General features: G+C 40.2%; 1 protein-coding gene and 1 long non-coding RNA gene across 2 annotated transcripts in view; one reads left to right on the top strand and one right to left on the bottom strand.

Annotated features, from left to right (window-relative positions):
• Nucleotides 1-640: 640 nt before the first annotated feature.
• LOC135312089 (uncharacterized) lies at nucleotides 641-10,352 on the bottom strand. The gene is made up of 3 exons (XR_010371741.1): nucleotides 10,221-10,352; nucleotides 5,202-5,443; nucleotides 641-835 (listed from the first exon to the last, which is right to left on the bottom strand). It is a non-coding gene; the product is annotated as an uncharacterized LOC135312089 (long non-coding RNA).
• SDHAF3 (succinate dehydrogenase complex assembly factor 3) overlaps nucleotides 9,586-20,153 on the top strand; it is a 35,677-nt gene continuing 25,109 nt past the window's right edge. Inside the window, exon 1 of the mRNA XM_064444569.1 lies at nucleotides 9,586-9,820. Within this exon, the coding sequence (XP_064300639.1) occupies nucleotides 9,659-9,820 (162 nt within the window). The 5' untranslated portion in view covers nucleotides 9,586-9,658. The remainder of the gene's footprint in view (nucleotides 9,821-20,153) is intronic.

The following is a 20,153-nucleotide window of genomic DNA, read 5'->3' as shown; positions in this document are numbered from 1 at the left end:
AAATGACTTTTGAATGTTTCAGCATATCTTTAGTTCTCTTTGATTCTTCTGAGGTTATATGGGTGGTTACCGGCAGAATTGTACAAATACAGTCTTCACAGCTCAGCAATACTTGGATCCAGATTTGGAGTTCAATGTGGGTGGCATAGGACTAAATGCCAATAAGAAGGCTAGGACGGGGTTGTTACTTACAGAAACTAAATGACTCAGTATAGAGCCTTTGCAAGCTGCAATTAAAGCGCCAGAAGAATATTTTGTTACTACTAAAGTGTAAGGGGAAAACCTCATTTTTTTGTAATGCTGTTTTATTTTCCCTCTTTAATGAATGTTTTAATCTTGCCTTAAGACGTATTTCTGTTACTCAACTTCAATCAGAGACAATCGGTATCTTTCAACTCTTTTGCTGCTAGGGGCATTTGCAACTCTGCTGTGGGAACATCTTTCAGTTCATTTTAGGGTTAAGACTTCAAATCTCAATAACGGCATGTTCCGTTTGTCGAGAGAGCCTCTACAGTGTATATAGAAAGATTTTACTAAACTTCCCATAGGCTTCACATTGGTTTTGTACGGGTAACTTATCACACGATGATGAGGTATTGTCCAAAAAGTTTTTAATAAAAACCATCACATTGACACAGTGTGGATTAATACAAAGTTTTGCAAACTTCAAAGACAATAGGAGCTAAAGCACTGACTTGAGACCAAGAAAAGTCTTAAGTTATAGTACCATCTCTGCCACTGTCTTACGGAGCGCTGGCTTTGCAGAATGTCTCAGTTTCTCAAGCTTCCCACCTGTTGAATGGGGACGTAGTACTCGCAGGCAATCCTGACGTAGCTGAAGGCACATTTTGAAATGCGAGCATGCAAAGCAATAGTGAGAGTCAAGTACACACGCACAGAGTACAGTTTGTATCGTGGGAGGTATTAGGCTGAGTTATCAGAAAAAAAGTCACTGTATTACAAACCTTAAAAAATCTGAGTACAAAGTAAACCAGAGAAATATGGTTTTAGTACTTTACTTCAGACCTCTACACTAACTGAACAGTTTTGTGTGCACTCCTGCCTCTGTGTGTGTGTGTGTATGGGCATACATATGTGTGCTTGGAGGCACGTGTGGGTGTGTGTTTATGTACATACATTTATATAAAAATAGGAATACACATATATACACATACATATGTCTGTGGCATATGTATTCTTTTGCTTGTACAACAGCACATGTATGATACAGACAATAGCTGAGCAGGTATTGAAAGCATTTACTGACAGCAAGAAAAAATATTTGTGTTCTAGAACTAGAAAGTAAAATTTTTTACTTTGTTTTACTCCTTTTCTAATCAATCAGTAGTCTTAAATATTTCTAAACTGGATGTTTATCAAATTTCAGTAATGTCAGTTTGGTAGGCTGAAGACTTGAGCTCAGGATCAAACTGTAATATATACATACTTCATTGGATTCATACATTCAGATTTCTCTGAGCTATTCATGAAAAAACAAGGATCAAAAATGGCTATAAGCAGTTCCATAGGGAGGAATGACCCCAGATCTGCACTGTGAGCTGTCCTGCAATTATTGTCATGACTGAGTTTTCAAGACAATCATCATATCCCAGTGGATTTCAGAGCACATTAAATGCAGCCCTCCTGGGAAGGCTGAAAAGAAGGGATATTATCTGAAGACCTGCTAGACCAACCGACTTCAGACCTGCACGGATAATGTTGCCCCTGGCTCTGATGAGGTATAACAACTCTCAGAACATGTTGGAGATGCCTGTGGGTTTTAGATCACTTTGAAATCCAGGTCTAAATGAGAAGTTTTGCTCCCAGGGCATAACTTTCAAAACACAGTGCAGGAAGACAGTAAATGAGTCACAGCAGAGCCCTCTGGAAGCTGTGAAGAGCATGATTTTGATATATGAAGCTGAACAACACAAGGGATACAATTCTTGTCCTTTTGAAGAATTTCTGAAGTATTGACCCCCTCCAGTACAGCTCATGGTATGCTTGTGCTCCTCCATACATTTAAAAAAAAAATAAAATCCCTCAAATGCAGTAAGACTTGCCAGATATTGATGCTGGGATATTTTTTAAAGGTGGGATTAATTTTAGGTATCCATTTCTTAAACAACCTGACATTTGAAATACAGACTGTTCCCTAGACGTGGACAGGATTTCTCGACATGACACAGCACGTGTTTCAGTTTTAATACTCACAGAAAAATCAGCTGCCCTACAGAATGCTGCTTTCACTATAACCTCCAGAAGTACATCATTGCACCACTTTGCTTTCAAGACTTATTGTCAAGGATTTTAAAATGTACATATTTTCTACTTTATTAATTAATATAAAAATGTTAAGATTTATATACTGTGGAAAGACCAAAATAGGAAAATAAACGATGCTATGGCACTTTGTGGTTGCTACCTCCCATCAATAGAGAGTCTCCAACTTTTTTCTTTTGAAGAGATTGTGACCATCCTACCATCTAACATGTTAGACTGAAAGAGTTGCTATTTTTCTCCCTGCAGCTTGCTTTTGCAATTGAAGGGCTTTGTGCTTTCTATAGCACCTGGAGCTGCTACTGCCCCATAGCATACAAGAACAAATTATCATCGAACATTTCAGTGTAAAGTCAAATCCCAAATAAGTAAGAAACCAAATGTCACTTTCATCAGCGAGGAGTTTGTGTTTGCTAACTTACTTGTTTTTCAGTCTAAAAATTATTCCTGTGGCACCTTGTAAATAACTTTTGTTTTGGTTTAGAAGTGCAAAGCCATAATTCACAAAGCAAATATCATTATTAAGCCCCATGTTTCACAGATGTGATCATCTCAATACCAAGAAATGCAGGATGTCTTTTGATCACTACTGATCCTGCCTTCAGGTGGTTTGGGAAGGGGGCGGAGGGAGGAATTGATGAACAGTGATAGCGCTGTTGGATGAAATGGGTTCAAGGAACCTTGGGTATTTATGTTAAAGCTACCTGTTTTTCATGTGGTATGCTACAGTTCCATCCTGAATCTCAACCATTAAGACATGATATTATATCAAGAAACCACAAAGGAAAATCCTGCCTACCAAGAAATGTAACCCCAAATATTACCAGATCTAGTGAATAATAAAACCAGGATGAGTAACCGCCCAGATACCCCCCAAGCCTGGAGTGTGGTGCTGAATTTCAGGGTAGGGAACACAACAAACACACACGAACAGTTACAGAGTTTCATGTCGGATTTGTTTTCCTGCTTGACTACAACATCAGAAACTGGATAGAGACAAGACATGCCTTCGCATCAAAGGTGATGCCGAGTGTTTTAATGCAAGGCCAGTTAAGTGTTCCAGTACTTGGCCAGTATATTAAAATGTCCTGGACAGACTGGATGCTTTCAAAGGGCTATCAAAAGGCTAGGAAGAGCCTGAGATGGCAAATGTGCTTGCTGATAGCATATTGTTTATGCCAGAATGATGAATGACGTTGGATTACACGTGCTTCATTTTAAATAGCAGACAATGATCTGGATTCATTAAACACTAGCAGTTTTATAGCAAAGCATTGAACCTGAAAACCCGTAGCCTCTGAGGAAGGATAAACCCATACACCCTCAAAGGATGACAAAATTCATATTTGGTTTCAAATTTTGTGTCTCAGCTCCAAATTCTGCTCTGAAGTGTGCAGAACAGTCTGGGTGCTCGCAGCTGCACCTCCGGTCATCAGTGCAGTCAACTGCTTTGTTCCTCTCCCAGTGGGAGGGTGTGGGCTCGCACACTGCTATGGCCCATAGGGCTCACGTTTCACTCATGGCATGTGGTCTGTCATCTATATCACATAAAAAAAAAAGAGAAGGGGTTTCCAATCGATCTGAGATTGTTTACTTGGTGGAGGGAGGGAGAAAGAGAAAGCGTATTCTTCTTCCCAGTCCCCTTTGCCACAGTACTGCTGCCAAAACTGAAGCAGCCACACAGAGAGCTGAGGAAACTTTTAAAACTTAATTAGGGAAGAAAGCAAACAAAATAATACTATAGTGTGTTTACTCAGAGCTGCAATGCTGCCAGAGAAACCACATAGCTTGCATTTGTAAGCTATGCTTTTCATATAAAATGTATTTAATTAAAACAGGAGACAGGACAACAAGCTTTCTTCTAACTTTGTTTAAACACATGTTTATGTTGTGTTTTAAATTCCCCTCGGGTTAATGTGAAGCTGGGCTAAAAGCTTAAAAGTGATGGAGTCTAGGTGGTTTTATTTCCAGAGTTTAGACTTTGGGGCCCGATGGCATGTCATCTGGAGCTCCCGGGATCCATGGATGCCGTTGTTCAGAAGGGGCTCTCTTATGCTTCCTGCCTGACACTCTGAGGCTGAGCCAGTGTTTTGCGTTCACACATACATATGGTCTTTTCTGCAGCTTTTCAAAAGATTAATTTATTTAGTTTGGCCATCTTCTCCCTTGTTCTGTTTCCCCCCTCTGTTACAACTGTCAACATAACAGTTCCTGGACTCTTTTTGTGTTCTTCGAGAAGGAATTTTAGTGGATTTGTGGAAGCATCTTTGCACAGCTTTGAGTTTTACAATGACTTACTAAGTAGGCCAGGAAAACAAAGCTTTACCCATGAGCAGTGCACACTTTTATATTATATTTGAACTAACAAAACAAGCTCTTTCAAACTGTACTTACGTGAATTAACAGGAGAATACTGCATCCTTTATAGAATTTTAATGTGGTTGAACAGAACGGCACATGTGGCAGAGTAACCAAGTGGATCAGTAGTATATTTACCAAAAAGATTGTTCATGAAAGGAGAAGACACACGGTGATTCTAAATATGAATATTTTAAATTTCTGTTTGAGTTTTCAAAAGTAGAAAAATTGTTTTGTAATCTAGGCAACCTTTTGAGTGTGTGCTTTGAATGTTGAAAACAATAAATAGCTTAAGGACAAAAAAGATTTCCAGCTCAGTCTGATTTGGCACCACAGCCTATAAATGAAGGTGTAGGATTTTTTCCCTAAAAATACCTTGCCTGTCATTACACTGAGCTTTGATGCCCTTTAATTATTCTACCCAAAATTTTAATTTTGGATCAGTTCACTGAATTGAATTATTTTAGAAAATTTCATCTGAATAGTAGATGTTTCTGAAAATGAGATTAGAGAAAACGCTCACAGGCTCTTTGCAGTTCTTTCTTTCTTTCACAGCCACTTACCTGAGAAGTGCTGGTGCCTCTGTGCTTCAAAATCTGGCGCTGCACTAGGGAGAGTTGCAGAGAGGAAGGTGGGGAGGTGGTGAGCAGGAGGGTCCATGCACGAGCCTGGCAATCCTCCGGCATGAAGCTGCCTACATTTGGCTTGCTGCAAAGCTCTGCTCACACATGTTCAAGTAGAAACTTGATAGAGATTGGCAGCTAAATTCTCTGAAGATTTCCAGTACTCTTGGCATCTTTAAAGTCTGCAGGAGGCAAGCAGAGCTTCCTCAGGAATTGCTTCTTTTGACTGTCAAAAAAATGTGTTTTGGATGATACAGATCATATGCTTCAGATGAAAGAACACGAAATCCTGCAATGGATGAGCAGCTCAAGCATAAGCTGAACCAAAGCAGAACTTCCTTTTAACATCCAAAAGCTATCAACACACCAAGCATGCAACTGAAGTCCAGAAACAGCTGGCTGTCTCTCCCTTCCAAAATTGTCATGTACTTTATTTATTTCATAAGAAACACTTTCTATTATTTCATTTCACCCTATAAGAGATGCATACATGAGTACTTGAAGCCATCCTGATGTGTTATACCACAAAGCATTTATTATGGCATCTTTTTTCCTCACTGAAATGGAGCTTTTGAATGAAAACCATCTGTCCTACTCTCACTGCCTGACCTGCCTGGGGTGGTCTGCCCTGCTGACCAGCCTGGGGCACACCAAGCACAGCCTGCGTGAAGAACGCTGGTTTCACCTGGGCCAGACATGGGCAAGCATTTGTCTCTGCAGCCAACAGCAAACATGGCCAGTATCTTCATCAGCCTGTATTTCTCCAAGCCCTGGGGAAAGAGCTGGTCCATTTTTTGACAGCATCCATGTGTAATAGTTTGCATGTCCAACTTTTCAGTGGGTTTTGAAGCAGATCGTCCCATGCTAGGACTGATATTGCTCCTGTTGCATCATGGTCAAAGCTGTATTCCACTTCAACAGAGGCAGAAGCATCCTGTGAATCTCCAATTACCCATAGCTTTTTCTAAGTCATTTATGAAACTATTCATTTTGCAGTTGTTTCCCACAAAGAAGGGATAATTCCGCGTCTTTTTACTTTATGAGGCACATTGGAAGATGCCGCAGAATATTTAGCAGGCAATTTGTGCCGTCATAACAGATCTTTGGCTTGGCTTCTGAATCAGAAAAGTCTGCCTTGGTCTGGAATAGTATGCAAAACTGCCTTGAATATATTTGAATATTTAGAGAGTTTATTAAAAACTTCATTGTTCTGAATTAAGACATGCAGTTTTGTTGTGATCTGCACAATGCAGAAGTAGAAAACATGGGCCAGGCCTATATGATCTTCTTTTTTTTTATAGCAGAAAATTAGACTGTACTTTAATGTTTACCTACAATTTAGAGAAGAAGATTGCAGATTATCCTGTTTTTTTAACGGATGACAATACAATTTAGCTTTGTCAGGGCTATGAAGGGTTCTGGAAAGGAATATCACGTCACTGCATTCTACATTTCATTGTTTATTTTGATTCTCAAAAAGAACTCCTCTCAGGATGCTCTTGATAATTTTAGAAATTACAGCAATTACAACAGCTCAATAAATGCTTCAGCTTCATCTTCCTTAGTCAACACATTACCAATAAAAGAAAAAAAATAAACATGGAAATGCTCCTCTGGTCTTCCTACAGTTGGAGTTAGGACTGAGCAAAGAACACTGCTGCTCTGGCAGATTCACAGGGTCAAAACCTGTCTTCTACTTTGTATTGAAGCTCAGCTCAGAAGGCTGGCTAAGCAACTAGAGCACTTTGCGTCTATGCTTTACAACAACTTTCTTGTGTATACTTGGGAAAAGACTGAGGTGCTGCTCGGAGAGTCCTAGCCACTTAAATAAAAACTTAGTGTATTGGCTAAGCCACTCTGCCTGTGTTTGTGCTGCCCTGTGACAAAGCTGATACTGTCTCCCAAAACCCAAAGGAACTATGGGGTATGGCACAGAGATACTCTGATATCTTTGTAGTATCTACTCCAGTTTCAGCATAACTAGCACTGAGCCAGTGCTCATAACCCTGGCTGAACACAGGTTGGATACCCCTTTATGGGGTATCTAAACCACATATATCTCAGGACATCCCTCTAGCAGCTGAAAAGAAGTACGGATAAATTGCCTCCACTTGCCCAAAAGGGGTGGGATGAATCTCTTTCCTGAGGTGCCTCTTTTTTTTGTGCAAGCTAAAAAGCTCTCCCAGGATGTGGAGCACTGGGGGCTGCAGCACAGAAGCCCTGGTGCCCCACGCAGAGGCAGTGCTGGCTGTAAGCATGGGTAGGTGTCTGTAAGAGGCAAGCGGAGGAGTTGCACTCATGCTATGGCATAGATATTTTGAGTATTGATGATTGAGGGGTCATTATACAGAAGTAATACCTCTAGTATCTATTATATCTTAACGAGTTCTGATGACTAGTCCTTTTGTGCCCATACACAAGGGATATGGCATTCAAGTGCCTCTGCAGCAGCCTCTCCACAAACCCTGACAGTGCAGAGCCCTTAGAGGACTTTAGAGTATAAAAATTGTTAATGGGCAAAGGCTGACAGCTTAGCCTGTTATCAAACAGCTTGCTGAGCTTACAGGTCTATCTTCTGCTCCATGGGGAATTTACTGGCAAATTCCTCGCTCCTTAGGCAGCACCTAGGGAAGGCACATGGAGGAGGCTCAAGAGCCACAATGGAAGCAGCCTGGAGGTGCACAGAATCTGTGGGAATCCTCTTCTGCTGGGCAGGGACCACCTGCCCCAGAGGATGGGCAAAATGGCTTTTGGTCTCTGTGGACAGAAAGACAAAGTGTAAAAAATAAAGGTCACGGATCTGGCTGATGCATCATAGCTAGTATTTGAGCCACGAAGCAAGCGCCCAGTAGAAGGCTTAAGCAGGCCACTAAAAGGGCAGGAGTCCTAAAAACCACGAGGGGTGGATGTAGCAAGAAAGCTGTCAATGTGCAACATAAGTATGGTGGTTGTTTTATATAAAAAGATTTAAGTAAATTCTTTAAATGAATGCACCCTGAGATGATTCAGTGGAATTGCACCACTGCAAATAAAACTGACAAAGCAAATCAGGTTTTTAACCTCAATCTTTCAAAAAGTTGAACATATTAAAGACCCAGGGGCAGTCAGAACGCATTAAGTCCAGAAATCCTTCCTCAAAGAAACGTCTGCAGAAAATAGAGTTTGAAAATATAGCAAGACCAATCCATTTGAGGATCAGGCCTCCCCTGCCGGGGCCTGTCCACCCACCCCGAGAGCATCACAAGCACAAAGAGAACTGGAAGCTGCCAGTGAGAAAAAGTGAAAGTATGACCGTTTTCTTTTATTTTGGTAACTTCTGTGTTAGTGCTTGGGAGAATATATAAACATAAAGAAATGGTAGTGAGAGAAATAGCCTATTGTTTGCTCTTTCCTCTGTTGCTGACGTATAATGACTTGGGCTTTTGACAAGGCAGTACATTTTTATGACATTTCTGAGTATCCTGGGAAAGCTCAACACTCCCTGGGCCTATGGAAACATTTCCTTTTTGTTTTGAAGAGTCAGTGATTTAACTGGCTGGAAGCAGCTTAACAGGCACGTGATGAGGCAGGACTTTCTCACCACTGCTGCCACCGCCTGATTTTCAGACTCTGCTTTTTTCAAAACATCCATGACTGTTGATATTTGAAGATTTTTCAGTGTGGGTGAATTGGATGCGATGTTAAACAGCTGAGAAAAAACTTTATGGAGGGCTGAAGAGTTGCAGCTCAGGTTGTACGTGGAAGGTAACAGGAAGCAGGAGCTCCATGATCACAGCGTGGCAGCACAAAGGCCTGAGTGAGCAGGAGGCAGTAAGATTTCTTACTATGGCTCCTCTCGTCTCTCACCCATGCTTATAAATGCAGATAAATCAAGTTCATGCTTATGAAGCTTGGGTTTAATGGACTAGCTCATTTGTACCAAATCCCACCCAGGTTTCAAGTGCACAGCTTTCTTCTGGTGGTGAAAACAGAACAGAGAATCCACTGATTTTTTATTTTTATTGTGATCCCTGCCATCTGCACACATCTCTTCGAGACAAACTGCTTTTGTCTTTTTCCATCGTGAATTGCTTATTCACCCTCCATCAATTTTAAAAGTAATATTTGCAACTGACTTTTCTGGTAACGTTTTAAACACTGTGCAGACGAACAGCGTGCAGATGAGTTTTCTGCAAAAAGCAAGCTCTGAGCTTACTCGGCATTATTTTCTGACAGGTAAACCACAACCTCCGTGCCCAGGCGCGGCCATTCCCTGCGGTGGGCCCGCGCTGGGCTCCTCCCGCTGCCAGAGGAGGCCCGGCCCGGCCCGGCCCGGCCCCTCGCTCGGTCCCCTCGCCCCGCCCCCGGTGCGGCCGCCTCAGGGCCCGGCGGGGCCCTGCTCCGCCGCCGCCGTCGCCATGCCGGGCGGCGCGCGGGCTCTGTACCGGCGGATCCTGCTGCTGCACCGGGCGCTGCCGGCCGCCCTGCGGGCGCTGGGCGACCGCTACGTGAAGGAGGAGTTCAGGAAGCACAAGGCCGCCGGGCCCGCCGAGGCCAAGCGCTTCCTGCGGGAATGGGAGGCAAGTGCCCGCCGCCCCGCGGGGGTCTGACGGGGGGCGCCGCCCGCCTCCCGAGCCGCAGGGCCCTCGGGCGCCTCCGAGCCCGGCTGTCGTTGCCGGCGGGCGCCGCGCAGCCGCCGCTGGCCTCCCCCAGTCCGGCCCGGCCCGGCCCGGCCCGGAGCGGAGCGGCGGGGCGCGCCGGCGCCCGTGGGAGGCCCGGGCGAGGCCCAGGCGGCTGCCCCAGTGAGGGGGGGCCGGCCTCTGCAGGCCGCCCCTCAGCCGCACCCGCGCTCGCCGTCCCTGCCAGCCCTGCTGTTCCCTGTCGCGGCAGCAGCAGCTCGCTGGACATCGTGTTGTTTACGAATGTCTGTCATGAAAAGGGAGACCGAAAACGCCTGTTAGCTCCTTCCCTGCCACTTACCACCGGGGTGTCGACTGCTGTTCCTGTGCTGCCAGTGGCTTCCTCGGGTTTGCTCCACCGAAGGGTGAACTCGTGACAGAGTTACAAAATTCATAGAATCATAGAATCATTCCTTGTAATCCTACATCTCTGGGCAGGTTATCTTTTATAGTGCTAATTTCCTTGCCTCATGTATGTGTGATTGTAACTACACACAGACAAGTATAGGTGACAGAATGACAACAATGCTATAATTAGCTATATATACATATATAAAAATATACGCACAAATTATCTGAATTTATAATACATTATATAAATGTGTATATATATTTATAACTGCATTTATAGCTAATTGTATAATTATAATTAACTAAATGCATAGGTGTAAATAGCTTCCCTGTGAACTTCTGTTTTATTTCTGAGTGACCTTTTTTTCAGAGTGTTTCCTAAGGAAACAAGTCTGTGAACATTGCTACTCTGCTTGGCAACTTAGCGGCTGGTTTCACTGACGACAGAAAAGCAGATCGCTTGCAAGTGATCAGGCTGTAACAAGTTTCATGAGCAGCAGAGGAGGGAGACTCGTGTGGTGCTTTCCCCGTGTACCTGAACTCCAGCAGATGCCAGTGTATTAATAGGCTCCAGAAAATCCCCACATGACAGGCAAATGTTCTAGACACTTCAGAGAGGACAAACAAAGCATGCAAACAGCTACAAGAGGCAAATCTATAGACAAGCTTCCTGTTAATTTTCATGCTCATTGAGCCACTGGTCTGGTAGTATTTTTGAATCTCAAAACTATTCTCCTTTCTGTGGAAGAAAATTATATTCTGCTCTGCCCTGGAAGCTGGTTAGCACAGATAGCGTCCAGTGCCTCCTGGTTTACCACGAGCAGGGTAGTGGGGGAAGACCTGACCCATCCCTTCCATCCACTCTAGCTGAACTCTTGGGGTAAAGCAGCTCCATTACCCTTGTGCCAGGGCATTGGGAACTAGCAGGGAGAATACTGCCTGGTATTCTCTTCAGAGGAGAGAAATTTTAATTGCCTCTTACCAACTGATAGATCCTGGAATCAGGAAAATTTGTATCTACCTCTCAAATGCCTGATGCTATTCTAATTCTCAGCTGTCATTTACTTGGTACGGCCAAAATGTTTCCGCATCGCTGCTTCCAATTTTAACATGAGCTAGAAAAACATGTTACAGGTGACTATTTTCAGTACTAAAATCGTCCTTAAAATAGTTTTAGAAAAGGAAGAAAATGTTTACATTGAAATATCTTTAGCCATTTCTATGAAGTAAACAAATAGTGAAACTGTTTCTCAGTTTTAAGATGTTTTAAAAGTAGATTATAGGGAAAACTAGGAAAAAATTAGACTACAAGGAACAGAAGTTGAATTTTAATTTTGAAACCTGACATTTAGTGCTATTAGCTATGATATGTTCATGGAAAGGAAACTAATTTAATAACTGGTTTGAGAGTGTGCATATAAAGAACTTTACAAATATGTCTGTCTTCTAACAAGATGCTGGGGGATCTTAGCACAAGTTAATGTGGCTCTTCTCATTTTTAATTTTTGTTTTATTCTGGGATTTTTTTTCTCCCCCAAATAATAATCTGTTTCAAGGGTGGAATTTAAATCAGACTCTCACAATTTTGGCCTCTGTCTGCATCTTATGCTATGCTGCAGTTCCTAGCCCCATGAAGACTTGAACTAGATAGCTGAGGAAGGTGGACCGTAGACGACTTGAATTAGGTAACAGAGAAAGATGCTCTAATTCATGTTGGAGTCCTCTTTGCACCCATTCTGGCAGCATGACACTTGTCTAAGCAGGAATAGGCTGGAGGCTCTAGAATGGTTCTTGCAGAACACAGCAGCGTACCAGCGAAGCACCCAGTTCTTGAAGGGCATAAGAATTGCAGTTAGCAACGTGCGAAGCTGTGGTATGCTACTTCACGTATGTGAACCATAGCTGTACTTCTTGCCTTTGTATCTATTTTTATTAAAACAAAACCAAACAACCCCGCCCCGAACGAGTCACTACAACATTGATACAAAATGATGTTTATATTCCCTGTTAAGTTTTAGCCATTTTTTGGGGGAAAATGCAAAGTTATAGCTCTCTTAACAGTATTTTGGCATTGTGTCAAGCCCTTTTCATCCCCATTTGCTTGTTCATTAAGGTATGTGCGTACCTTACTGTATGCACTTTAGTGTTGTCAAAATTCACCTTCCATCGAGAAGAGTTGTTTCCTTGTGTCTTCTGTTGCACGCAAGGTGTCTGGTACAGAGTGGCATGATGTCTCATATTACAGCAAAATAGTATCCATAATTCTATATTAAAATAGTATACCTTAATGTGTATTCACCGCTGGGTAAAGGTTATGGATATGATGACTGCATTGATGTTTCTTGACTTTGAATAAGGACTTCAATATGAAGTAAGCCACCCCATATGCTTTTTGAATGAAAATTTCCAAGGATGACTTATTTTAACGTGAAACTACTTGGCTTTTGTTGAAGCTCTTCAGATGTTTCTTGGATAGGCAGACCTTCTCTGTGTGCTTAAATATGCTAGTTCATAGCCTGTGTTTGTGGTATGCTTTCTTGCCCTCCAATTTGATTTGTATTTACTAATTGTTTAGTTGACAGGCCTGGCATTTTAATTGCATTATGGCTGCACCAAACCATTTTTTTTTCCCCTTGGTATTTAAATCATCCTGATTTGAGGGAATTGGGCACACCAATTGTTTATCAGAGAAAACAAGCTGAGCAAATTATTTCATGTGAAACATAGTGAAAAACCTGTAGGATTTTACTGTTAAAAGCTTTAAAAAGAACCAGTAAAGGAATTTTAATTTTACAGGGCATTCAAGAAACCGCAGCTTCTAATATTGCCATAGTTCTTTAATATTAGGTTCTGTTCCATGGCTTTTGGGAAGAACCCAAATCTCAGTGCAGGGCCTGAATACTCAGCCTGATTCTCAAACAGGGCTACAGGCATTTTGAATATCCTTACAGTCCACAAAAGCACAGGTGGATTAACTACAAAAGGAAATGGTTCTAAGACTAACTTTAAAAAGAAATGGGGGGAAAAAAGAGGTAAAGAGGCTCCCAAATGATATTGTCTTGTTATGCAAATGATTTATATTGTTTTCACATGAGGGAGATGAGGGATCCTCCTGTTTGCATGCACAGGAGTTGAGGGGTTTAGTGTTACAACCCAATAGCGTAGGTAACTAATGTCATTTTATGGGAAACCTAAAGTGGCCTGTTTGCATTTACAAAATAGGGAAACTGCTTTGAATATTCTTGGAAGAATGCTTGGAGTGAATAAGACTGATAGAAATAGTCTGCAAGTACATATACATTTATAAAAAAGTAGAACAATGTAAATTTTGCATTTTTCCTATAGTTGGTATTGGATCCATGGTTTGCATCTTGAAACCTGCTAGAAAGCATTAAAGGGGGATACAAAGAAAGCAAGCTTTGTTGTTCAGGAATTATGGTTGTTCAGGTGGATTCAAATTAAGTATGTAAATTATTAATATATGTTCCTTTCTATTTTCTAAATATTTAATATTTTAATTAAAATAATTGGTACTCATTTGCAGGAGACGGCTGATATAATTAGATTGATAGTGATTATTACCTTGGAATGCTATTGAATTAATGTTGACAGAATTAGTTCAACAGTCTTCTAAATCATATGGTAGCTGATGAGAATGCTTGCTTAAGAATAGGTTATGTTAAGATGATATTGATTACTTTATTCCAGGTTACAAATGATATAATGGAGAATATTCAGCTAAGTAATTTCAGTAATCATTTGTTTTACATCATTTAAGTTAATTCTTCTTTTAATTTTGAACCCTTTTGTACTTAGCTTATTTAAAAAGCCTGACCATGTAGATGGGAAGGTCTGGACTATCTTGAGATGAGAGGAATAATTCTGCAGAATTATGTGATATTTTCTCACATCTAATAGATTGAATAAATTGCCTTTGAAATGCTTTGGCCACTTTTGACTCTGAAAGCCATTTTATAAACTTCCGAATGAACTGAGAATGATTTGGGAGCTGGCATCTGCTGTTGTATACTTGGAAGAAAGGTGACATTGTCTTCACTCCTGGTAACAAATCTAGGCATTATATTGGTAAAATTACGGTGGAACTGTATCTCTCTGTCTGGGGAACCTGGTCATGTAGGCTAATCTTTTGAATCAGTATGATATTTGATATGATATAAATAATTGTAATTCATCAAATTTGTTTTCAGATACCCATGCCAATTGCCTTTGCAGTGTTTAGTTTGCTGGGATGATTGTGGGATGGTCTCATGGTACTTCCCAGGTCACAGTTGTCTGATCCATCTTTTTCCGCTTGAGTTGATATTCTTAGAGAGTCTTTTGCTTCTTAGTTCTTTGGGCTAGTATGATCTTCCCTCCCTCTCTCAATTTATCTTTAAGCTTCTGGCACTCAAAAATATGTTGAGATATTGAAAGGAGAATTTGAAGAGCAAATAGCCAAAGAAAGTTGGACGGGTGGAAGAGGAAGCTGTGTCCAGTACTGGAGTCAGATTGGGATGGGAATGGGATGTATGGATTGCTCTTTGTACTGTCCTCCAGCAAATATATAGGTTGCATAAGTCTAAAACCGCTGCGGACATTCTGTATTCTGTTCTCAGTTTCAGTGAAGTACATTATATAAGAGATCTTTTCTTTGCCTGACAAAGAAATAAATTTTTTTTGAACTGAAATATGACTAAGGTTTTTGCCATTTCATGACTTTAATAAAAGTTGTGAAATAGGATTTAAGAGTAGTATTTCATTGTAACATTACCGGATACATTGGAATTTGCTTTTAGTGATTTTTATGGCTATCTGGATGAAAACCTTATTAACAGTAGATTCCTACTGAGAGTAATGTATTTAGCCCCCACTTAAAGTGCTCGCTGGGTATTAATTTGTAAGAACTAAATTGGAGACAATTTCCTCTATTTTCTCTGATATTTCTCAAAAGGCAGGAAAGAATTTTTCACTTTTCTGAGAGCTGCAGAGTTGTGGCTGATAAATTGAAGAGTGTGTGGAATTCGGGTGTGACCAGCCGCAGGAAATGAGCCTGCTGCTCTGTTCCTTTTTGCTCTTTGCTGTAAGATTTGAAGTCTACCTGTGTAAGATGGCAATTCTGCCTTGGTGCATCCATGATTTGGTGAGTTTCCTGAACAAGTGTTCGTGTGCAATTGTCCCTTTAGACCAAAAAAATAAAGGCAAAGGTTGACTGTGTGGATCCCTATAGCAAAGTTTCATGGTAATAACATCGTTTGCATACTACGGCATCACTTCCATCTTTTCAGTGCTCCTTCAAATTTGGGTTTAGAAGCAGAAGCTGATGTCTGCTTGTCTTCTATGGAGAATCCAGAGGGTCTAGGAGCTTTCTCATGTGGAGAGATTAGGGGTAGCCTGGTGGAAACCTGCTGGCTTGTGTGTGATGCATGCCTGTCCTGGGAAGGGGTATTCGTTACTTCTCATCTGGAGAGCAGCATCATCCTCTTTCAGATTCATCTGAACACTGCTAAGGCCAGTGATTTTTTTTTTTTCCTGTGTACACACTGGTGTGGGATAGCATTTGGTTCACTTCTTTTGTTTAACTTTGTTACGTGTAAAAATGCACTGCATTTTTTTTTCCTGTTTCAAAAATGTTGTGGTCTGGGGTTGATGGAAAATAAGACTTAAAGGCAAATGTGAGATTTTGTTTTAGACCTTTACTGTATTTTCCAAATTCAAAATTTCATAAGCTGTGGCATCAGTAGTCTCAATGCTTCATTTTACTGTGCCGATTAACTCTCTCTTATCCTGTCTATGATTGCAGGTAGCTAGTCAGATGGCTGTCCTGATAACTGTGCCTGTCTGTTAGTTGCAGTTTTTATTTACAACTGTTTTGAGACATCAGAAAATAATGTCTGAGTCATTGGGGTCACATCAGACAGCATTGTCAGTCACTTGTGTGTGCCAGTCACCTCCAGTTATAAGACATTGCAGGATAAATTCCACTGAAGTGATGGAACTTTGTATAAATATGTGGTGTGCAAATAGGTTCATAAATTTCAGGTTATTTGATCATTGCATGTATTTGTGAAGGATGTAACATGCCTTTGATGTTTAAAGTGTGGCATTAATTAAATCCCAACTGAAATTTCTTGGCAGGGTACAGCAGTTTTTATTGGTTATAACTTAGATTGAGAAGTTTAAATTGCTGTAGAAGTGGGGTGAATCTGTAATACGCATAACAGTTTATTCCTTGCATTGAGTAGGAAATAAGGAGGGCATATTTATGTTAATGCTCTCAGATTCGAAGACACTGTAGAATTTTTGTGTATGCCTGCTCATGGATACTTTCCTAATGAGTACGTGTTTGTGACAGCCAGCGTGTGACTAGATCTCTAAATGAGAAAATAGCAATTGTCAGGCACAGTAGAAGCAAAATCAGCAATGGAGCATTTACAGAATTGTCAGTTTGAAAGGTAATTCAGGTTTCCATCTAGTGGTGGTATAAAATTCTGTCGAAGCTGTATGAGAGACAGCATATCCATAATCATGCTAGCTACCATACCATGCTAACATACCATAGTACTTGTGTATGTGTTTGAAACTTAGGAAATCAAAAGCCTTTATTATGTTTAAATTATCTACATGATAGCACACAATTCTCAGGGCCTCCAGAATTTTTTAAGTTAGAGCTGAAATGATCAGAAATCCGTTATTTTGGCAGTGTGCATTTAGATCCCTGAGTACTTTTTGAATGTAACAGTTTATCTTACTTGTTGCAAATTAACCTGATTCTTCTTTTTTAGTGTTCCTTGACAGCCGTTTCAAAAAAGTTTAACTCAGTACAGGTTACAGAAAGAAAATTAACGTCTTAGAAAGTTGTCATTAAGTTGTATGTGTGCACGTATGAGCCCTGTTAGATTTCTTGTTTCCTTTTAGACTTGGAAAAAAGAGGAGGAGGAGGAAGAGATGGGTATTCTGATTGTTTTGCCCCGTCTTGATATTTCAGCACTGTCTATTTTTATTAATTAAAGTATTTTACAGTAGAATTTAGAGAACCTTAGCAGGTGAGGTTTTCAGATGAAGATAATATCGAGGTAACTAATCCATAAAATCTTTTGACCTTGGTTGTATTTTAAGACAAACTAGTGAATTAAACAGACAAACGGAGTATGAATTGGAATTGGAAATTTATAAGGATTTCCGCTTTTTTGTATTTTATTGACACCTTCCTTCTAGCATTTGTTTGGTACTTGTGTGAGTATTGCCAGCTTGTAGTGTTTTGTAAGCATGGTAGGTTTTACTGTGTTTTCAGTGCATTTCTACTATCAAGGCTATAAACACTGCCAACTTCCCACAAGTGCTGTCAAGTACCGTATTTTGTAATCACTGCAATAATATTATGAGTGCTGTAATTGCACATACTGTATAGATGTGCTTTTCTGTCCTGTGTAGACACAAAATTGATACTTTCTGTGAGTTAAAATGGAATCTGGAGCACATCAGAATAATTGTTTTGGAATTGTTTTTTTTTTTTCTTCTTTCAGCATAACGTGAGGTATCTGCACAAGTAGCGTTGTACAAATTCAAGGATTTTTAAAGCCCCAGATGTGTGTATAATGTCTGAATATAGAGCTGTACTTTGGGACACACTGATCTGTTCGGACCCATTAAGGCTGAAGGCTTTTTTTATACAGTTCACTAATATTAAAGTCAGTTAATGAAATATGTTTTTTTGCAAGAAGCTGAACCTCAGGTTTTGACTTCATAATCTTGTATTTTATAGCATCTTTATCAATCTTCATGTTGTTTTAGCCATCTTTCATAATGCTAAGGGCTTTGGCTGTTTTAATGCTGAAGCTGACTGTATCTACAACCTTACATCTTCTAATTGATATCCTGCTGTTTATGCAGCTCACTCCTGGGAATACACTGAGCAGAAAATTTCTGCTGAAATATTTCTGTCTCAAAGCTGCTAATTTCAAACTGCATTTTTTGTAGGATATGATTTGGAAAACATTTAATCATAGAGTCTGATGAAATGTTTGAATGCGTAGGTTTTTAAAGGTAATTTCTAAAAGTAATGTTAATGACATATTTCTAATGCAATGTTCATTATACTAAAAGTAAGTTAGAAGTGATACTGGAAGTAGAGTTACTGAGTCTAGGTTTTTAGGCTTAGTGATATGTGGGGAGTTTGACTCCTGTTAATATGTTCCTTTTTTGTTGTTTCAGGGATATTAGTGAGAGACAGAGCAGACTGAGGCGAAAGAGAGCACGTTGCACTTTCCCCACCTTGCAGTAACTAGCTAAATCTGTACAATTCCTTCTAAATTGATCCTGCACCCATCTTTCAAGACTGGCTAGCAACTGATCCTTAAAATGTAGATGGATATTCCCTTGCTCTGTGGGAATTCCTGAGTGACATAGAATTGATACACTAGTTTTATGCTATTTTATACTATATTTTTCTTCTTCCTGAACTATTCTGTTCCATAATTTAGAGGAAATTAACAGATCATCAGGTCACTGCAACATTCTTCTTTGTTTTTCTTCTCTTGTTTTTTTCTTTTTCTGAATGTGAACCAGAGGAAGCCTGGTAGAAGGGTTTGAACTCTCAAGTCCCCATCACCATTGCTTCTTGGGAGCTGTCACGACTGAAGGTATTGAATTGTGTAGGTAGTACTGATATATGCATGGAATGAACTGGAGCAATTGGTTCATTTTCTGTGGACCACCAAATACCATTTAGCTCATAATCAGTTTTTTGCTTTTTGTGATTGCACACCAGAAGCATGTGGTCTTTGTAATTGCATTGAGTGTGTATGCTGTTTCATGTATATGCAGTCTTTATTGAGGGAATAATTCATATTATATTGGCAATCTTTGAAGCTTCATCACCTTCTGACTGAATTCTGTAATGCCTCGTGTAGTCTGATAGCTGGTTTTTGACTTGGTAGTGTCCTTTATAAGATTGCAGTTTTTGAAGTGTACACATGATGGCAGCAAACACTTAAATTGAGAAGGCTTGTTCCTGTACTAGAAACAAGTAGCATATTGAATTTTCTAATATAAACTAGAATTTTCACAGGTTCAGTTCTTGTTCAATTATTTATTAAAATCCATATTTAGATTTGTTAATGTACTGCTTCAGATTTTGAGAAGGCTTTTTAATTAAAAAACTTTACTGTAGTTTCCACCTGGTTTAGCCATAATGTTCTCATAATGTGCTTTCTGGTTTTGATTTGCATTGGGGTAGTTTGCTACCCGAGTAGTTTGCATTGTTTCACATGGCTACCCTTTGATACTGTAGCAGGGAAAAGGGCACCTACAGCACTCTTTTGTCCCTCAAAGTGTACCCTGGCACTTCTGGTTCCCCAACGGTGCTGAATTTTGCTTTTCTGAAGCCCATTTTTGTTTTTCTCTGTTGGAGAAATATATCTGATCTGTCTGCAAAGAGATCTCGTACATTGCTCTTTCACACTTCCTTTTTAAGAGTGCTGATCTCTCATTTTGTGATGTTTTTTACTCAAATTGCTTTTCACAATTACATTTGTAGATGGAGAACCAGCCTAAGATAAACACCCTGCACTAGGCCCCATGATATTTGAAAAATTTTAAAAAATATCCTAATCACATTCTGGGAGCTTTATAGACTGCCAGCATATGACTTTACATTTTTCAGCAGATATTGTCATGGTACAAGTCCCATTTTTCCTGCAGTTGGAAAGTTCTTGGAGTTCTTCAGAGTCTTTTTCTCATAGTCTTGTGATTAAACTGTCCAACATTATAGGTTTGCTTCAGTCCTTCCCCTTCAGGCTTTTTCTGGCACATTTATCAGCTTAAATACTTTCTTCTTCCTGTACTCCTTAATAGATATATGTTTTTGACGTACTGTATAGTATTT

Source organism: Phalacrocorax carbo, chromosome 2, assembly GCF_963921805.1.
Source record: "Phalacrocorax carbo chromosome 2, bPhaCar2.1, whole genome shotgun sequence".
NCBI classification, from domain to species: domain Eukaryota; kingdom Metazoa; phylum Chordata; class Aves; order Suliformes; family Phalacrocoracidae; genus Phalacrocorax; species Phalacrocorax carbo.
This window is presented reverse-complemented; position numbering and strand designations above follow the sequence as displayed.